Here is an 18,263-nt window from a genome sequence, read left to right as displayed (position 1 = left end):
TAGAGGACCCTATTCACTTCCTTTCTCGGTGCAAATACATTCATGTCAGCTAACTTTGTAAGACGCTTGCAGGTAAATCCCCACTGAAAGCTCGAAGTTCGGCTCACTACAGCAATTCTAACGGTGAAATATCGAATCGAGAGCTTTCTTTACAAAAGGTCATACATGATACATAAGAACCACGGCTGTTGCATTGCTCATATATCTGGAAGTTTCATTCTAGAAAAATGAGCCTAAAGAGTACACCAGCTTGCTCGGACGCACCTATCACAACGTGATGCAAGACTTACATACAATGCTTAAAAGGTCGGCCCATCGTGCATCGCCTCTCAACTCGGCTATCTACCACATCTGTTTGTCATCGTGTCGAGGCGAGGAGATACGTACGCGGGAGTATGTATACAGTGCCTTCAAAAAGTTACCAAGTCAAGTGTGTATTCGCCTAAGACGACCCGGAAGCGTAAGCCATAATTATCATTATCATCGTCGTCACGGGATTCTTTCTTCCGCACGCCGCGTTTTTAACGCCAACGTCATTGTTGATGCTGGGGATTGATGCAAAATAGCTCTGTTCTTCGTAATGGGTTGGCAGTTTTCAACCCCACACTCTAGTTGTTATGCGATTCATATGGCGTGACTGACGCCTGCTGCGATTCTACGCTTCTGCAACGCAGTATTGCATCCGTTAACGTGAATCTTTGCCTGACATGACGACTGTGTAGGGCCTTTTTACAAAGCGGTTTCAAGCGCTGGCGCAGCTTTTTGTTAGAATACTCGACTGGGACGCCGTGTACCTGGATTCGAATCCTCCTCGAACCTCGATATCCTACGTAATCTTCATTAAGGGCACGTGAGTTATTGTGCAGCACACCGCGTTTGTCAAGGCCATGGTCTGATCAGGTCTTCGTCTTAATGAACAAGATGTCACGGGGCCACTCGTTTCCATTGCTCTTGTTTTCTACCCTGCATTGTATCGTGGTGCAGCGCTTGATGTTCCAAAGACGCGTGTGAGGGCGTCGTACACTCTTCAGAATGTACAAGGGGTACGTTCAATAACGTGTTTTCAATAACGCACAAATTTGCAACAGACAACATATCACAATAGCAAACGTACACTGTTCCCACACTCATGACGACCCGCGCAAACGGAACACGGACGAGAGAAAGAAACAACACTTGTAAAACGTCGTTCCTTGGAACTTCTGAGGTGAAGGTTAGACCCCATTTCTTGAACTACGCACGCTATTCCCAGTAACACACCTTTGCTGGGGGCGCCAACCCCGTTCTGTAAAACAACTTCTAAGTTATAGGTCCGCTCATTCAAAAGTTGTCAAGGATGGGTTGGCCATGGCATGTCGTTCTTCAGCTGTTAAGAAGTCCTGTCCGTATGCTATGCGCGAAAGCTTCATGCGTCAGGTGGAGAGATCAGAAGCGGCCGGTTTCCATCCCTTGGCTCTTGGGTCTATTTCGCAGCGATTGTTGCACCGCTTGAAGCAGGAGTGAAAAAATGGTGCGGGTGCAGCGGCGTTGCCCCCGGAAAGGCATAACAAGTGACCTTCGTGCCCTCTGGAACTTCAGTGCAAACTGGCGGTGAGAACACAAGGCGTACAAACGCCCCATCGCGAGATAAGCGCGCGCCAAGAGCGACTATGCCCTGTGGAGGCGCGTGGTCTTCGCAACGCGCGGGCCGACGTTCTTTAAAGCGCGCCCTTCGAGCTCTTCGCGCCATCTTGTTAGTGATAACGAGAACACGCTGAAGTGCCACCAATCTCTGACCACCGCCAGTTGTAAATGGTGTATAAACAGCTCGCCGTTAGTAAGCAGAAGAACCTGCTGTCTTTGGCCGAGTCGGTTCGAGCCGCGCGCTCGGAGCGAGTGTCGTAGGTGAGATTCCCGGTGACGGAACTTTTTCTTCTAGTTTTTTTTTGCCATATGTTAGTGTATGTTCTACATCGTCATATGCATGACGGAAATACGTCAGTGGACCCGTGGTACACCCTGTCCTAAAACACTTTCGTGTTAAAAAAAAAAGAAACGTGCGTGAGCTGCCCGTGTATTGCTCTGATTGGCGAGGAAGTGGCTTTCCTGGAACCTGCGGTGTTCTGATATTCTACACACGATATTATTGCTGTGGTTTTTGGTTATCTTTGGGGGGGGGGCAATGTTTTGTTGTTAATCTTTCTTACCCAATATATCTTTGGTGTTTTGTCTCATAAACATTCAGTTGTTAGACAGCGCCTCTGTCGTCGTTTCTTTTTCTCGTCCGTGTTCCGTTTGCGCTGGCCGTCATGAGTATTTTCCAACTCACCAAACTCGCTACCCTATTACTGTTCCCACAGTAAAAGGCTTTACGCCACGATGCTGAATATTCATGTAACTATAACCATGTTAAAAATATTTAGAACTAACAAGAAGGCCAAGGAATGTATAGGGGATGTTATTTGTAGTAATTATGGTGCAATTGTGAAGAAAGAAAAGTGTACGAAAATATAACTTGCCGCCATAACTATTCACTAGATAACTTGCTGCCATGGCTACTAGCGGCGCTGACTAATGATCACCGCGTAGGCAAGATCAACTAGTCCAGGACATCATGCGCCTAGGCAATATTGCTGTTTAACTACACCACTACCCCATGAAGTGGTGACTGCCGCCGTAGCTCAGCGGAAGAGCATCGGACGCGTTATTCGAAGGTCGCAGGTTTGGTCCCTGCCGGCGGCAAGTTATCTTTTCGTCCACTTTAGTGGACTACAAATAACATCCCCTATACTTTCCTTGGCCTTCTTGATATTCTCCGGCTCACGAGCCACACTGCAGTCCTTGAAATCACCGCGTAGGCAAGATCAACTAGTCCAGGACATCATGCGCCTAGGCAATATTGCTGTTTAACTACACCACGACGTTGTACTGTAGTGGCTACCAGCTCACTGCGGCTTAGAAGGGAATGTTCCTGCTGGCTCCGCTTCCAGAAAATCGGCATTCCTCTTTCAAGAAAAGACGCAACGAATTTGGTATCTGCGTTCGTGCGGAATCTGCAGAGAACAATATGGTGCTTTGCAAGTATCCAGTATGGACCGCTGCACAGAATAGACCCGACGTGTAGCTTTTATATGCCACAAGGACTAACCAGGCAAGATGAAACGTGCATTCACCGGCTGAATCTCGACGTTGCCTATACGAAATACTTTAAGCACAAGATCAGGTAGTCGGACTCGCCCACGTGTACCACATGTAATACCCGGGAAGACTTAAAGCACGTACTCTGCGACTGTTGCTGTTACGATGCCGAACGACAGATTTTGAAGGCAGCACTTCATTTGCAACCCGGCTCGAGCTTGGAGCTGCGGCACCTTCTCGGCCCGTGGCAAGACAGCGGTTATACGATGCGCAATACAAAAGCGCTGTTGGTGTTCTTGAGGAACACTCGACTTAACGAAAGTTTGTGAATGACTAGTTTGTGTATATATGTGCGTTTGTGACTGTACGTACTATTTGTGTGTATATGTGATCGCTGTATATATCAACGACATTGCCCGACCCCTGGAGTAGCAAGCCAGGTGACAAACCAGGCTAACCTCTCCGGGAATTTCATTACAGGTTATTATCTCTCTCTCTTGTCTGTAAGTTCTCATTATTCTTGTGTCTAGCAAAGAAAAGCGAGCCCTTAAAATTCGTCAGCGTTCGTTCATGTTACAAATAGTTGCAACAATGAACGCAGAATACTAACGCGTTTACTGCTTTCACTAAGCTAATACATCGGCGATGCGAGCTTGCCATCCCTTAAAGCATCTTAGTTTGAAAACGAGGAGCAGACAGCAGGTTTGCTGGAAGATGTTATTGGCGCTATGCGCACCAATAAGGTGTGCGGTTTCTGGTGCACATGTAAATTTCACCAGAATCCGCATAAGAACTGTCTCAGTGTATTGCTGTATTCGCGATAAAATTTCCAGATACCAAAGCGCAGAATCGAATGGAGAGCTGTGTCGGAAGGAACGTTTTACATTCCGTTTCGTTTCTCTGAAAATTATGAGACATGTCGACGTACCTGCAGTGGTTTCGCTGAAACGGGCTTAGATGTTTCAAAAAGCTTGTTGGTCGTGCGTGCACTGTCAGCCGCCTCGAGCAGATCTTCCAGCCCTTCAATATATTCGATGGCATTGCGCAATATTTCGACCTGCGTGAGAAAGAAGTGAAGTCAAATAAGTCAGGCAAAGGGCGTCCCAAAACGAACGTAAAAACAACAAAAAGGAACCAGCGATCGTGCTTGCGTAATGCACTCCGTTCCTGAATAACGAGCCGACGTGTATGCGGCAATTCATCGTGAACGGTACTTAAGAGAACAGTCTCGGACGGTACGAAAACGTAAAGCACAGACACTTCTATATGTGCCTATTCGAAATATGACTAAACATTCAGCGAGCAAGTAGCACAGTCTGAGCTTAGAGCTAATGTTCTAAGAAGTGGACTTGCCTGCGTGAGGAACGTTGCAAAAACAATTCTTTGTCGAACACAATTCATCTTGTCTTCAAAAACCCAAGGTTTCTAATAGGGACTGCTGCTTTCATTCTACGAAACATCTGATATCATGCAAATTTATAAAACATTGCCACCTAATTCTCGTGATTAGAGCTTTAAGCGTGAGTCAATACCAACAATGTGTAAAAAATTCTGGCGCGCTTCACTACGGTATCGAATAATAACAATAATTTCTGGAGTTTTACGCCCCAAAACAACAATATCACTATTGTTCCGGCCGTAGTGGTTTATCACGGATTAATTTCGAGCTCCCCTGGTCCTTTAAAGGGGCCCTGCAACACTTTTTCAGCATGGCCAGAAAACGCTGCCGATCGATAGTCGAAGCTCCGAGAACACGCGTGCCAAACATTATAGCGCAGTACGCGGCCTGGGATTTCCAATGAATTCGCAGTCAGCTAAAAGCGCTTCCTCATCTCTCGTCGAAAAATGATGCTTACGGTGTCTCAGGCAGGTTCCACGCCATTGGCTGATTTTAACATGGCGCGCTCAGTAGCTACTGCGGCCGCCGCTAGAGGCCGCCACTCACCCGCCCGCGCGCCCGCGATTGCACTTAAAGTACGCCACGCGTTCAAAGAAAGAAAAAGAAAATCTGCTCAAGGTCAGGAGGCGCGCGGAACGTACCTTCTTCCCCCTGCTATTCCCCCCCTACTTATGTTGAATTCCATTGGCGGATTCGGAGTTGCCGACGAACTCTGCGCCGGAGCACTCCACTCCGGCGGTGAGCAACGGAAGGAAATCTGCCAATGTAACACAAGCGCCCTCACCAGAGTAAATGGTAGGGGGCGCTAGCACACATCTGCACACATATCAGATGTCGAGGTCTGTGGAAAAGTGTAATGGTTCCGGGGCTTACTTTTGGGAATTCAGTGATGTGCATGAGGGCAGAGGTGCAATCGGGAATGGATATAAATCAAAGGACTGTGTCACGACTCGCGTTGGGTGCTCACGGGAAGACGACAAATGAGGCTGTAAAGGGCGATATGGGATGGGCAGGTTTTGAGGCGAGGGAGGCTCAGAGCGAAATAAGGTTCGAAGAAAGGCTAAGGAATATGAAGGAGAGTAGATGGGCAGAGAAGGTGTTCCGTAATTTTTATAGGAAGAGCGTGGACACAGAGTGGAGAAAAAGAATTAGGAGGCTCACTAGTAAATATATGGCTGGTAGTGTAAGCAGTATGTTCACAAAGAGCGCTAAGCGAAAAGTCAGAGAGGCGGAGAGAATTTACTGGACGGCAGCTATGGAGAAAAAACCGGCTTTGAGTAACTACCGAAAGGGCAAAAATGAAATAAGGAGGGAGGCATTTTACGATAATTCAAGGGGAAGTGCTTTACTGTTTGAAGCGAGATCGGGTTGCCTTAGAACGGGTACACTCTAAGAAAAAAAAGAGTATGCGTGACTCTTTTCGGAGAGTTCTGACTTGCCACGTATAGGACTCTCTTTAAATAGTCACGGTGAATCTCTTGGTGGGTCAGGGTCAGCTCGCTCTAGGAGAGTCCCCTGACCCTCTAGGAAGAGTGCAAAGACTCTCGTCGGGAGGATCACGTTACCACTTATAAGGAGTCAGACGACTCTTGCCGGTAACTCTGCTAGGGGGGTCAAGGGACCCACACCGAAGCATCAAGCGACTCCACAAGTATTTTAAGCTACTCATTTGATCCTTGCTCTACTTTTGCACGACTACTGTTGAAAATAGTGGAGTATTCATTTTAAGCAAGTCCAATAATACTTGCCGTTCCGCCCAGCGACTGTAAAAAAAGAATAATTCAGTTTTAGCATTATTTTAATAAAACTCGCCAAAACAACACATATTTTCCAGCAAAGTTATATAGAAAGCGCGAAAAGATGGTCTGTGATTTCCAATTAAGAAGTTTGGGTATTCCTCATTTACATGCTTCTATGAGTATAGCCAACTAAAATGTGTGACTGTGATGTGCACAGTGTCATATGGTGCTAAATGAACAGCAGAAATCGCAATCATGTTTTCATATTTATTCCTTGTGATTAAGAATAAATGAAAAAGTGGTGACGGCTTGAGGCATCAGACTTGTGGCTTGCTAGGTTGTCGCTCCTGTCCAGCGTGAGCACATGAAAAACGGTATCTGAAAACAGAACGTGATATTATGATGAGAAAATTAAATTGCAGTAAAGGTTTGCAAAACCTACACAATAAGTGGTTCACACAGACATAATAAAGGCTAACAACAAAACAACAAAGCACATCCTCCGGCAGCCAGGGGCATGCCGTGAGCGGTTATTGACCGCATGTTTTACAAACGTAACCCATCCTTAAATACTCAGATAAACAGATGCGAGTACTAGGGCCCGAATGACACCCAGCGTGTGCGTACGACGTCATACGTCGAGGTGAGACATGTCATATGCTAGAATTAGCGCACATAACTCCTACGATCACGTACACTCACTCGATTCTGTTATAGCGCCCAACGTCATCGCAGTGTATGCAAACCACGAAAACAGCAAACAGAAATGAGGGAAAAGAGTGCGCGCCGGCGGCCGCAACAACGCGCGCCGTCGAAATTCTAGAGCTTTTTCACTTTACCGGCGAGGCGTGTCCAACTTCAATGACTACCGCGTACGTTCTGGAAGCCACCGTACTATATCTGCACCTCAGACTACCGTCTTTAAGCCAACAAAAACCATTACATATAGTGCGTCTGAGCGTTCTGTACGCAGGCTCTTTTTTTTCCACGCTCCCACGCGTGGAAGCACGCTGCACACTCAAGGTCGATGGAAATGTTATTATGAAGTAGACTAAAGTGCATCTCAAAACGACATCTTGCACCTTCAGTAGTGCAGACACGACGTGCGATCAGCAAGAAATGACCCTCGATTATTGTTTCCATCGCTCACTTTATGGGAGCTTGTACAGCAACGCGCATAACGGTGGCAACTCGTTAACTGACAGCTTTAATTGGGCATCCGCAACAGCGTCGCGGATACAGGCTACTGTTGGAAATGGCTGGCAGGTTCCGCAGAGCTGCTGCAGACGCCAAGCTCAAGCTGTATAATTAGTACCTACGAAAGCAGTACACTCACCGTTAACTGGCGCCCGTTGTCGGTGTCCGCAGCTCTATGAATATTTCGTCCTCCAAGCGTCACTTCGTGCACGGCTCGAGCCGGCGTCAACACCACCGAAGACGCGCAACCTACGCAACCACGCAGCGCATTCCAATCATGGAGGAAGGAATACTAAGGAGAGGCCCTATCGTATTTCAATGCATTGCGAAAAGTGTGGCGGAAGTGACGTCAGATTTATGGGGCAAACAAACCGGTATGGGGCAAACAAAACAGCAGACGCCCCGCGGCGTGCTCTCCGCGGTGGTTAGCTTCTGCGCAGATTTGTAGTCCCGGCGTAAACTTAGCGCGTATTGTGCGGTTCGCACGCAGTAAAATGTTGCAAGCAGACGTTTACGAGGCTGTTCGCGCGTGGCAGGCCCGAGCGCGGCGTGCTGAAATTCTTTGTGAAATGGTTTTCTGCAACAGTACAGAATACCGGTACGTGCCGTGATCAAAAACGTTCAGCCCCTGCATCATCGTATTCGAACTCACCTAGCAGTGACTTACGCGTTCTGCTGGGCGTTAGGCCTTCCCTTTCTCGTAGCCCGATTTCACGATCTGTTGCTGGATTAGCGGTTCTTTGTTCGTGTATGTGGAGTGAGCGCGTAGTAGCTATTCGGCGCAACGTCAACCTATAGTTGACGTAACTTCACGTCGAAAAGGACACCGCTGTATATTATACGCGATCGTGCACGTAAAGTTTGTAATTCCAGTACGCACACAACAAGCACGCAGCGAGCGCACACCGCACAATACATACATCACGTAGTCCGATAACAACAACATAAGTTTATTGCCCTTTCGTTGAACGACACAGCCTCTAAAAACGTACGATGCCTTCGGCGCATGTTCTGTACGGCGCGTCAGACGACAAAAAACAAAAGTTCACGTGTGTTCTGAGTTGACACAATGAAGCAACAGAGCGCACATCCGAGAGCTTCGCATGCAAATACCATGCATTAGTGATCAGCAATGAATCGAACGTGTACGTACACATGCCCCGCCACGGTGGTCTAGTGGTTATGGCGCTCGACTGCTAACCCGAAGGTCGCGGGATCGAATCCCGGCCGCGGCGGCTGCATTTTCGATGGAGGCGAAAATGTTCGAGGCCCGTGTACTTAGATTTAGGTGCACGTTAAAGAACCCCAGGTGGTCGAAATTTCCGGAGCCCTCCACTACGGCGTCTCTCATAATCATATGGTGGTTTTGGGACGTTAAACCCCAGATATTATTATTATTATTATTATTGTACGTACACATGAAAAGTGACACCCGGTACTTTTCGCAGTGCACGCAATTTCCACCGGGTATACGCAACCATACGCAACAGCTGGGCATTGCGTAGCTTTCCTAAAGAACGCACACAAGGAGCAGCATGCGTGAATCGACTGCGCCGCGGCGCCGCTTGCACGGCGAAAACAAAAAAAAAAGCTCGAACAGCTCGAATCGCGCATGCGCTTGCAAACGACACGACGGAAATCGCGAAATGTTTCGAGGCTCTTTCGCTAGGAGGCGATGCGGGTGTTTGCGATGTGGAGGCTTCACGAATGTGACGTCAGGGCCTCTCCTTATTTTTCCTTCCTCCATGATTCCAATAGACCAGGAGACTGACACGACTGAGAGAGGAAAGCGGCGCGCCACCCCGGCGCCAACCCCGACTACGTTGGCGAGCAAGGCGCCACAACGGCGCCAAAGGGCGAGCGTGCGATATGTATGGCGTATACGGCGGCTCTTCCGTATAGCGAAGCCAATCGAAACGCGCTTCAGGAGGGTCCAGTGACTCCTTCCCAAATGCGAACTCTTTTTATCTGCCTGTACCTTCCAAAAGGGGCCAGATGGACACCCGAAGAGAGTCACGGTTCCATGACCCTCTTTTGAGTCTCTTTTTTCTTAAGGGACCCTGAAACGGTTTTTTGAAGTTTTGTCAGCGTTTAGGCAGGGGCATCCCCAAATCATTCGCACCAGAAATTAAGCGACGCACTCTCTACCAAGGCCGCTACGGAATTTATATCTATACCCTCTTCCTCACCACTGCCTTGCACCCTCAACCACTGGTAGGTCTCTTCGTATACCTCCCATAGGGACGCGTAATTCAAACGTTCTGCGACGCTTGCGCCGAGAGCGCCAAGAAAGCCGTTGAGTTACGGCCCTGGCGAGTGGAAGCGCTGTAATGGCGGCGATGACGCAGCGGTTACGTAACGATTGCGTTTTTACGTCGTCGGGGCAACAGTAACAACAGCCGCTCGCTTCTTCTCGCCCCCCCCCTTCCCCCGCTTCCTCCCTCGCACTCCTCGCGGCGTTTTTTTTTTCTTTTTTTTTTCGGGCGCGCTTGCTTTTTCTCCTCTCCCATGTCGGGTGCCGTTTTTTTTTTGCCTTCTTTCTTGGCGGCTCCTTTTTCTTCTTTCATGCCGCGCGCAGTTTTTTTTTTTTTTCGTGTGCGTGGCGCGTTTCTTTTTTTTTTTTTCGCGTGCGCGCGTGCTGTGCTTGGTCGCGCATTTATGTTTTTCTGTCCGCTCGTGGTGCGCAGTGCGTTTGAATGCACGCAGCCTGCATGATCCAGAGCATAAGGGATGACTTCCACCCACAACATATCTGTGACTTCGTTTTATTGCTCCGTTTCCAAAACTCAAGATTTGCACATAATGGGGCACGATACAAGTTCCGGAGAAGAAGAGAATTAAAGAATGCACAGTGTGTCCATGATTAAACAGCACAAAAGTTCATTGTAAAGTTCAGAAATTGGAAATTAAAAATCGAACACACTGAAAGTGCAGGCCCTTTAACGTATACACATATAAGTAACACGATGTGTTTAGTACAATACTGACCAAAGTGCACAAGAGCTGCTGATGTGACAGAGTCATGAAATTTAAAGAAATGTAGGCGAAATGTAAGTGCATGGCAAAAACAATAAAGATGCGCAAAATACCTAAATATGGAATAATATTGCAATGAACTACTTATTAACCACTGTACTAATACGAAACACAAAACAACTAGATATATATAAGCAGTACATCGCACTAAAAAGGGAAATACACATTGTTTGGCACTTGACCACTACTTGACAGTTAGATGGCGGCAACGGCATGAAGGCGATGGTCCGTTTATGCAGCAGCACATATAACATTCGAAGAAACGCGTATTACCCAATGGCCAGGTGAAATAAGTCTACTACACAGCTTTTCTTTCACCGCGAATACAATGCATAGCTGTAAGATAACGTCACTGAAGTGAGAATGTCATGCCCTGTACACTGAGCACTTCATTGAGATAAACGCAAACAATAAAATTCTGCATATTGGACACTTGCAATACTCAAGGCTCACCAGAAAAAAACAACTCTCATGTCTACACATGAAGGTTCTTCGAACGGTTTTTCTATAGGTAATTACAGAGGTAATACATAAACACAAAGAGTACTTTTTCAGCTGTAAGTAAATATAATGAACATAACATTCACGCACCGAAAGAAAGCACTGGGGGCAGAGTAGAAAGCTGGTGCACTTGAGGTTGCGGATCGAGACTTCGCAGAGACCAGATTCTATAGTTATTAACCCTTCCTTGGGCAAACGCGTCACTTGTGGCCTTCTCCATAATTCAGAAAACGTTTACGTCCTGCAGAAAAGCAGTTGCAAACCGAATTCAAACGACAAAAATTACGCAGTCACATCACGCAAACGTAGTTTCGTCGTCTCGGTATAGTGCAAGTTGAGATACACAGACTCAGAAACGCGTATTTAAACGAAGGCGAGTGATAAACAGGACAAAAAATGCAAAAAGCACTTCCAAGGAAGCAGTCATGTCAGAGACGCAGAAGTGAAACTATGAGTCTAAAGTGCTTTATTTTCGTTACTTCTTGGTACAACGATGCAAAATCGTGCTCTTCACGATTCAGTCACGTTTAAAAACAACTGTTGTCCAACTGCAATGAAGCTATATATGTGTGGCTGCGAACGCAAACCGCATACTCACCTATAGTTTTTTCGATCAGGGAAGAATCTTGCGGAACTCGGTCTTGAAGTATCCGTGCACCGCTGCATGATGTACGAATGGCGTGTGCCGTTAACCATCACGGCGGCAAGAGAGCAACCCACGGAAACACCGCAAAAACTGCACACGCCGGCCAACGGTCGCTTCATGTAACGGAACATCACGAAACTTCACATCAAGGCCGGCGACTACGACGGGCTCCGATGTGGCGGCGGCGGAGCACGGCTGACCATAACGACCGCTACAATAAGTCTCAAAAGCGAACAGTGATCCGCCTACCTCAACGAGAGACTTGCAGGTGTCCCCCAAGCATAGCCTGCCTGCACGGACAGCCTGGTGCCCGCGCTCAACGCTCGCTTCATGCTACAACGGAACTTTCGAGAAATTCAAAACTAGCGTTGCGGCGCGCGCGCGGCCTCGGCGGCCGGCGCGGGGCGCACGGCTTTGCCGGCACGGCGGCGGGCTGCCATTGGCTGCTTTCATTTTGACTCGCCATCGACTCGAGCGCCAATTTCGCCTTCAGTTATCGCACTTCTGGTTGGAAGCTCAGTTAGGCTCAGATTCAAGATGGTGTTGATGACGTAACGATGACGTAATTCTTTGGGACGCTTGAGCGGCAGTGTTTCCGACCGTTGCCTCAACTCACAGACACCCTGACATCGCCGGCGATCGCAGCGCTCTCATGAGCGCACTCGACGGTTTGAGCTTCGCCCAGTCATGGCCTCAGATCTCGGAGGCCCAACAAAGACGGAGTGGTTGATATCTGCTCCGACAGGTGCCGCCACGCTACCAGCAGATCTTATTTTATTCTCCTGTACGGCGACAATCTGCAAAAGCATGCAGACAAACAAAAAGAATTCGAGAACGATCACCGATAAGCGTAAACTCGGGCAATGTGGTTGTGTCTTAAGGGGTGAAGTTACATCCATAAAAACGTGGATCGTGGCGTTGAACGGATAGCGAGAGCGCGACTCTCATTACAGCGATGAGCGGAAGGGATTCCGCTCGCCAGATGCCTCACGAACATTGCACGATGTCGCAGCTTTACAAGTCACCAATTGCTAGAAATTGCTAGATATGTGGTACACAACACGGCTAGGGAAATTATTTATGTCCAAGAAAAGAAACCTCGAGATAAACACTGTCGCTCAGCTCACGTCAACACGGAGTACGTTGTAACACAGGCAGACGACGCTCGCTGCCCACAGGAGGTTCAGTGACGTGTACTGGACATATCCAATCAGATCAGCCGCCTGCGTGACGTCGCGCTTCCAATACGACGCGCACTGGAAGTGGGCGGTTTGAAAACGCGTTTGGCTGAGCCGCTGTGATCGGTGGCGATTCACAGCTTCAAAGCCTTGTAATAAATTACACAGTTTACGCACAGAGCTTAAATCGGTCTGTAAATGATCCTTAGGACTTGCTCTACCGGCTCAATGTGTTCGTACAAAATCGTCAAAACCGTTTCAGGGTCCCTTTAGAGTGTAGTTATAAAGCGAGATTCAGTAAAGAAGAACAATGCATGTGCTGCGGGGAAGATAAGGAAACGGCGGAGCATGTTCTGATTGAATGTGGAGACATCCACCAAGGTGTACGTTTGAGCACGAGCCTACTTGACGCCTTGGGTTTTAGAGACAATGGAAAGCTGAATACACCCGCGATTGAAATAAGTAATAGACGGTTAGAGTATTGGTGGCAGAAAATTAGAGAGAAAGAACAAAAATAAATATTGGAAAAAAATTTAGGACATTCTGCCGTAAAGGGCAGAGAACGGAGCTGAAAACTTAAGTTGTTTTTTCTGAAGTAAGATAGTTTTAATTGAAGTAAAGACACTAGACCAACACTAAGAAAAAGAAGAGTAAAGGGTTTTTTTTTGTCGAGCCTGGTGGCACACTTGTTACCGCCCCGTTATAAAGGAGACGCTCATAGCATCCATCCATCCATCCATCCGTTCGCAAGCGCCCAGCATTCCTCGCATTTCACGCCGCTTTCGTCTTCACGGGCGCGAGCGGAGAGTACGGGCGCGGTCGGACAGCGCATTGCACCGCGGACGCGGTACGCCACGCTATGCGCACGCGCGGGGAGCATGCGACTTCCGGTGGAATCCGCCGCTTTTCGCGGAGTAGAGGGAGCTGCTCCTTGGAGTGAATCTGGCGGTGTAGCTGCTCCGGATCTGTCAATGAAACACACAGGGAGCACTCTCAATCTGCCAATGGAACAGACTTGCTCCGAATGGAGCAGAAAAACTGCTACCGGAAGTGCGCCGAATCTGCCAATGGAACTCACCATTAGCTTCCAGCGCTTTCGTCAGGGCGAGAGAAGAAAGAAAGCAAGTACATCTTGCGACAAATCTTTGTAACTCCGCATCGTACTGGACGGATTCTAAAAATTTTTACGGCGTTCGATTCGTGAGGCAATTCTATGGCTACTTGGAGAAGTGTTGCAGGGCCCCTTTAGAGTTTGCCTAAATATAGGTGCACGGCTGTTCTTGCATTTTACCCAGATTTATTTGGTACGCTATCCAACTTCGCTACATCACACCGCACATATTTACTTTTCAAATATGCAAGCTGGGCATGTTTGCGCGTATCGATCATTAACAAGAAACAGCACCAAAAACATAAACATGTCAGGAAATGAACACAAGTGCTGACTTCAAACTACCGTTTTATCGGAAATAAGTGATAGTTGCGAATCAAATGCTGTGGCTGCTATTTTCATACCTCTCGATGTTTATATTTGTTTGTTTTTGTTATTCTTCAGTGGCATCTTTTTTTTTTAAGAGCAATAGTTTTCTTTCGTTTGACCATATGGGAATGCCCAAGGACTGTTGTTAAGGCAGTAGAACAAGTATTAGTCATTCGCACTTTATACAGAGACACATGTAATGTATTCAGAACCTAAGGGAACAGACATATTGTTGCAAAATGATTAGGCATATCATTGCAAAATGATCCTGCGCAGGTGCCGACGGAAAGAGACAGCGGTAAAAATTTCAAGCTCGTTCATAATAAGATTAGCGTTGACGATGCTCTCTACCTTTGGAATGATGTACAGAACACGCGGAAACAAATTCCAAGAAAAGAAAAAGACAGTGCTGAAATGCGAACAAAATGTACAGGCTGTTTCACACTTCGGGGAAATCTCGAAGCGCGTGGCATCGTGATGGGGCCAGCGCTGCAACCACGCGCCGTCAGCAGCTCGAGCGTGCGCAGATGGACAACTCTACACCCTTGAAGCGTCTGCGCACGCGCGAGCTCCTGCCGGCGCGTGATTGCAGCGCTAGCCTCATCGCGATGCCAGGCGCTCCGAGATTTTCCCTAAGTATGAAACAGCCCGTACACAATAGCAATCACAGTTTCAGAAATTTCGACTGCTGTTACTAAATGCGCAAAGTATTCTAACAAAATAGGAAAACTGCATGAAGTTTTATTGATATACGATCCGCACGCGTGCGTTATATTGCCACGCCCGCTTCCAGTTTTATTTTGATGCACTAGGGTTTGACCCGCAAGGACGTTTAGCCACGCTTGACGCTGACCGCGCCGCTGTGTTCGAGAAGCTTCGCGATCGTAATATATCATTTTGTTAAGATTGCGCGCAGGACGCGAATAGTCAAGATTATTCCAGAGCTTGCGCGACAACCAGTGATAAGGTTGGAAAGTTCGATGCGTGATGTATAAAAGACGGCGTGTCCCAGCCATGATCAGTTTTATCGACGGTCGACGCCCTGTTCGCCGCTATCAGTGTACAGTGTCTATTGCTGTAGTTTGACTTTCCTTTTTCCGGTACAAGTTCGGCCAAATAAACAGTTTCATCTTGGACACGCCGACTGCTGCCTTCGTCAACGTCACGACCACGTGACAATATGTGAAATTTGGTTGCATGACGGGGTGTGTGATGACCTTTAGGTGAGCGAACGCCAACACTACCCGTTGCAATAATGTTCTGCTTCGCAAGAAGCCCGAGAGATGGTGCTACCAACTTCGACCCGGTAGGCTGCCTCCACAACCGCGCGCATCGAGGCGCTCGACCCGTGCAAGCGGACGCAACGTCACCGTGTGCCCAGCGGTCGGAGCCAGCGCCTACTGTTGAAGCTTTTCCAGTCAACCAGGGAGCATATAGCGAAAATGACGAATGCAACGGTGCCTGAAGTATTTAGTAGAAGAAATATCACCCTCTTATCGCGTTATCTTATCACGTTGTTAGCTAGCGGCGTAAAAAGCGCGTACTTCTCTTTGCAAGATTTGTAGCCACTTTTGCAAAAGGGCACAAAGCAGTTGCCCATTCTTCCGCAGCACAAAAACACTTGACCACTACGCCATTTTCAAAAACGAGCTGAAAAAGTAGCGGCAGCAACAAGAAAAAGTGCGTGCACTGCACGGCTAACGTAGCACGTGGACAGAGAAGGCCAAACCCCATATGCGCGAAAATGCACTGCACAGCGACGAGCGACGCTATGAGCGACGAAACGAGCCGTTTGCGCGTCGTCGTGTCCGAGTGGTCGATATCGCGCAATAACTCGGTTTTTCTCATTTCGAAACCGTCGCCCACGGGCCGGAGGTGCTTTGCGGAATTTGCCAGCAGCCCGCCACGGTCCTCAGTCCGGCGCGCCATCTCTCGGCACGCGGAAAACGAGAACATTAACCGTCTCTCTCTAACAAGCGCTCCCTTCGCGTCGTTCGCTCACCTGTGGTGATGACTAAATCCTTTTGCCAAACCACCAGCTGTTTAGGAAAGGTAGGTGCTCCCGAGGTGCCGGCGTTGCAGTTATTGCAAAAAAATAGTGTTGATGTAAGAGAACTATATCAGGTTGATAAGCGTGAAAGTTTGTTTTTTAGTGCCACTATTCCCAGTGTGTCATTCATATTATTTTCAGTGTATTGGACCCCAAATGCTCAGAAACAGTACATGCCCAAATTATATGAACACCCTTCGAAGTTTAAATGAAAAAGAATTAATAATTGCCGGTGATTTTAATCTGCCACAAATAAATTAGAATAATTGGAGATATGCATGGACACAGCATTTCCCCTGACTTGCTCATTGATGTCATGTTAAACCTGCACCTCCAGCAAGTTGTCAGTGCATTGTACCCGGGGAGGGAATATTCTTGACCTCTTATTTCTTAGGGATGTTTTCGGTGAAGGAACTGTTGAAATTGAAACTGGCATTTCCGATCATAAATTGATTTTTTTTCAGCATCAGTGGGTGTGAGTAATGTCGGGCGACCCCATGAAAAAATTGAGGTTATGAATTATTTAAGCATGCCGATGACGAATCCATTATTGATAACTTGGACCTGCACCTCAATATAGTCGACGATGATGTCGAGCTTTCTTGGCAAAGCTTCAGGGACAAAATTATTTATTGCAGTGAAAGATTTATTCCATATAAGGGTTTCAAGAAACCTTTGTCAAAACCTTTGATAAACAGAGATATTATCTGAACTAGGCGGAAGCTCAAGAGAATAAAAAAGAAACATAAATTCAAGAATTCACTTGTCGTAGAATCGAAAAGTGAATTGCTCGCAAAAGTGAAAACTGCCTGAGAAATATTTTTTAACATAGCCTTCCTGATTTTATTACAAATGACCTACATATGTTTTGGCGCTATTAGGGTCAAGCAAAGAAGGCAACACATAAGATAAACAATAATGGTAAAATTATTGAAGACGCCCATGAAATTGCTATACATTTCAATGATTACTTCCGGAGTCTCTGATCTAAACTGCTATTAACCATGAAATGCAAGTAGGTCCTTTGTACACATTACGATTTCACGAGAAGGTGTTTTGAAAATGCTCCTTAATCTTGACGTAGGAAAATCTGCAGGTCCGGGTAGGATCTGAATCTTTTTTACGAAGGTATGCGGTACAGATATCTGTGTTTTCTTAACCGATTTTTTTTCCGAACTACCTTTACACTTAACGAATACTCCATCCGATTGGTGTAAGGCAAGACTTGTCCCAAATTATAAAAAGGGGGATTACTTTACAGTGTACACTGTAGAATTTCATAATGCAAAACCAACAAGCATAATGCAAAACCAACTTTACTTAGGCAGCAGTTTCTAGAAATTAACAAACGTTCATCCGATGCGCGCCAAGTAACCTCGGGTGTGCCGCAAGGCAGCGTGTTGGGACCACTCTTATTCTTGATATATATAAATGATATAATAGAAAAATTCCCCGATGACGTCCATGTAAATTTATTTGCGGTTGAGTGTGTCATTTTGAAGACAGTAAGCTCTCGAAACGATCACCAATGCTTGCAGAATTCAGTAATACCAATTTCCGACTTCTGTAAATATTCGGGCACGGAAATAAATGTACAAAAAAAGTCTTGCAGCGAGTAACACGAAAGAAGCAACCTAGCATATTTTTTTACGTTCTAAACGACACAATAATAACAGACGTTGGCAAATAAAAATATTTAGGCGTCACATTTAAATAACAGATTTACTTGGTCAGACCATATTTCCCTTACATGTTCTGCAGTTTAGCGCAAATTTCGGTTTTTGAAAAGGACACTTGCAAAAGCACCGTTAAATACCAAAATTTTATCATATAACACATTCGTGCGTTCAAAACTTGAACATGCGGTGGTTGTATGGGATCCTCACACCAATAAGAATATTATGATTTTCAACAACAAAA

At 46.8% G+C, this 18,263-nt stretch overlaps 1 protein-coding gene across 1 annotated transcript in view; it reads right to left on the bottom strand.

Moving 5' to 3' along the window:
* LOC119403590 (myogenic factor 6) overlaps positions 1-18,263 on the bottom strand; it is a 214,135-nt gene that overhangs the window by 158,744 nt on the left and 37,128 nt on the right. The window contains exon 3 of the mRNA XM_037670516.1: positions 4,046-4,174. Coding sequence (XP_037526444.1) covers positions 4,046-4,174 — 129 coding nt within the window. The remainder of the gene's footprint in view (positions 1-4,045; positions 4,175-18,263) is intronic.

The sequence above is a fragment of the Rhipicephalus sanguineus genome, chromosome 8, assembly GCF_013339695.2.
Source record: "Rhipicephalus sanguineus isolate Rsan-2018 chromosome 8, BIME_Rsan_1.4, whole genome shotgun sequence".
Lineage (NCBI taxonomy): Eukaryota > Metazoa > Arthropoda > Arachnida > Ixodida > Ixodidae > Rhipicephalus > Rhipicephalus sanguineus.
This window is presented reverse-complemented; position numbering and strand designations above follow the sequence as displayed.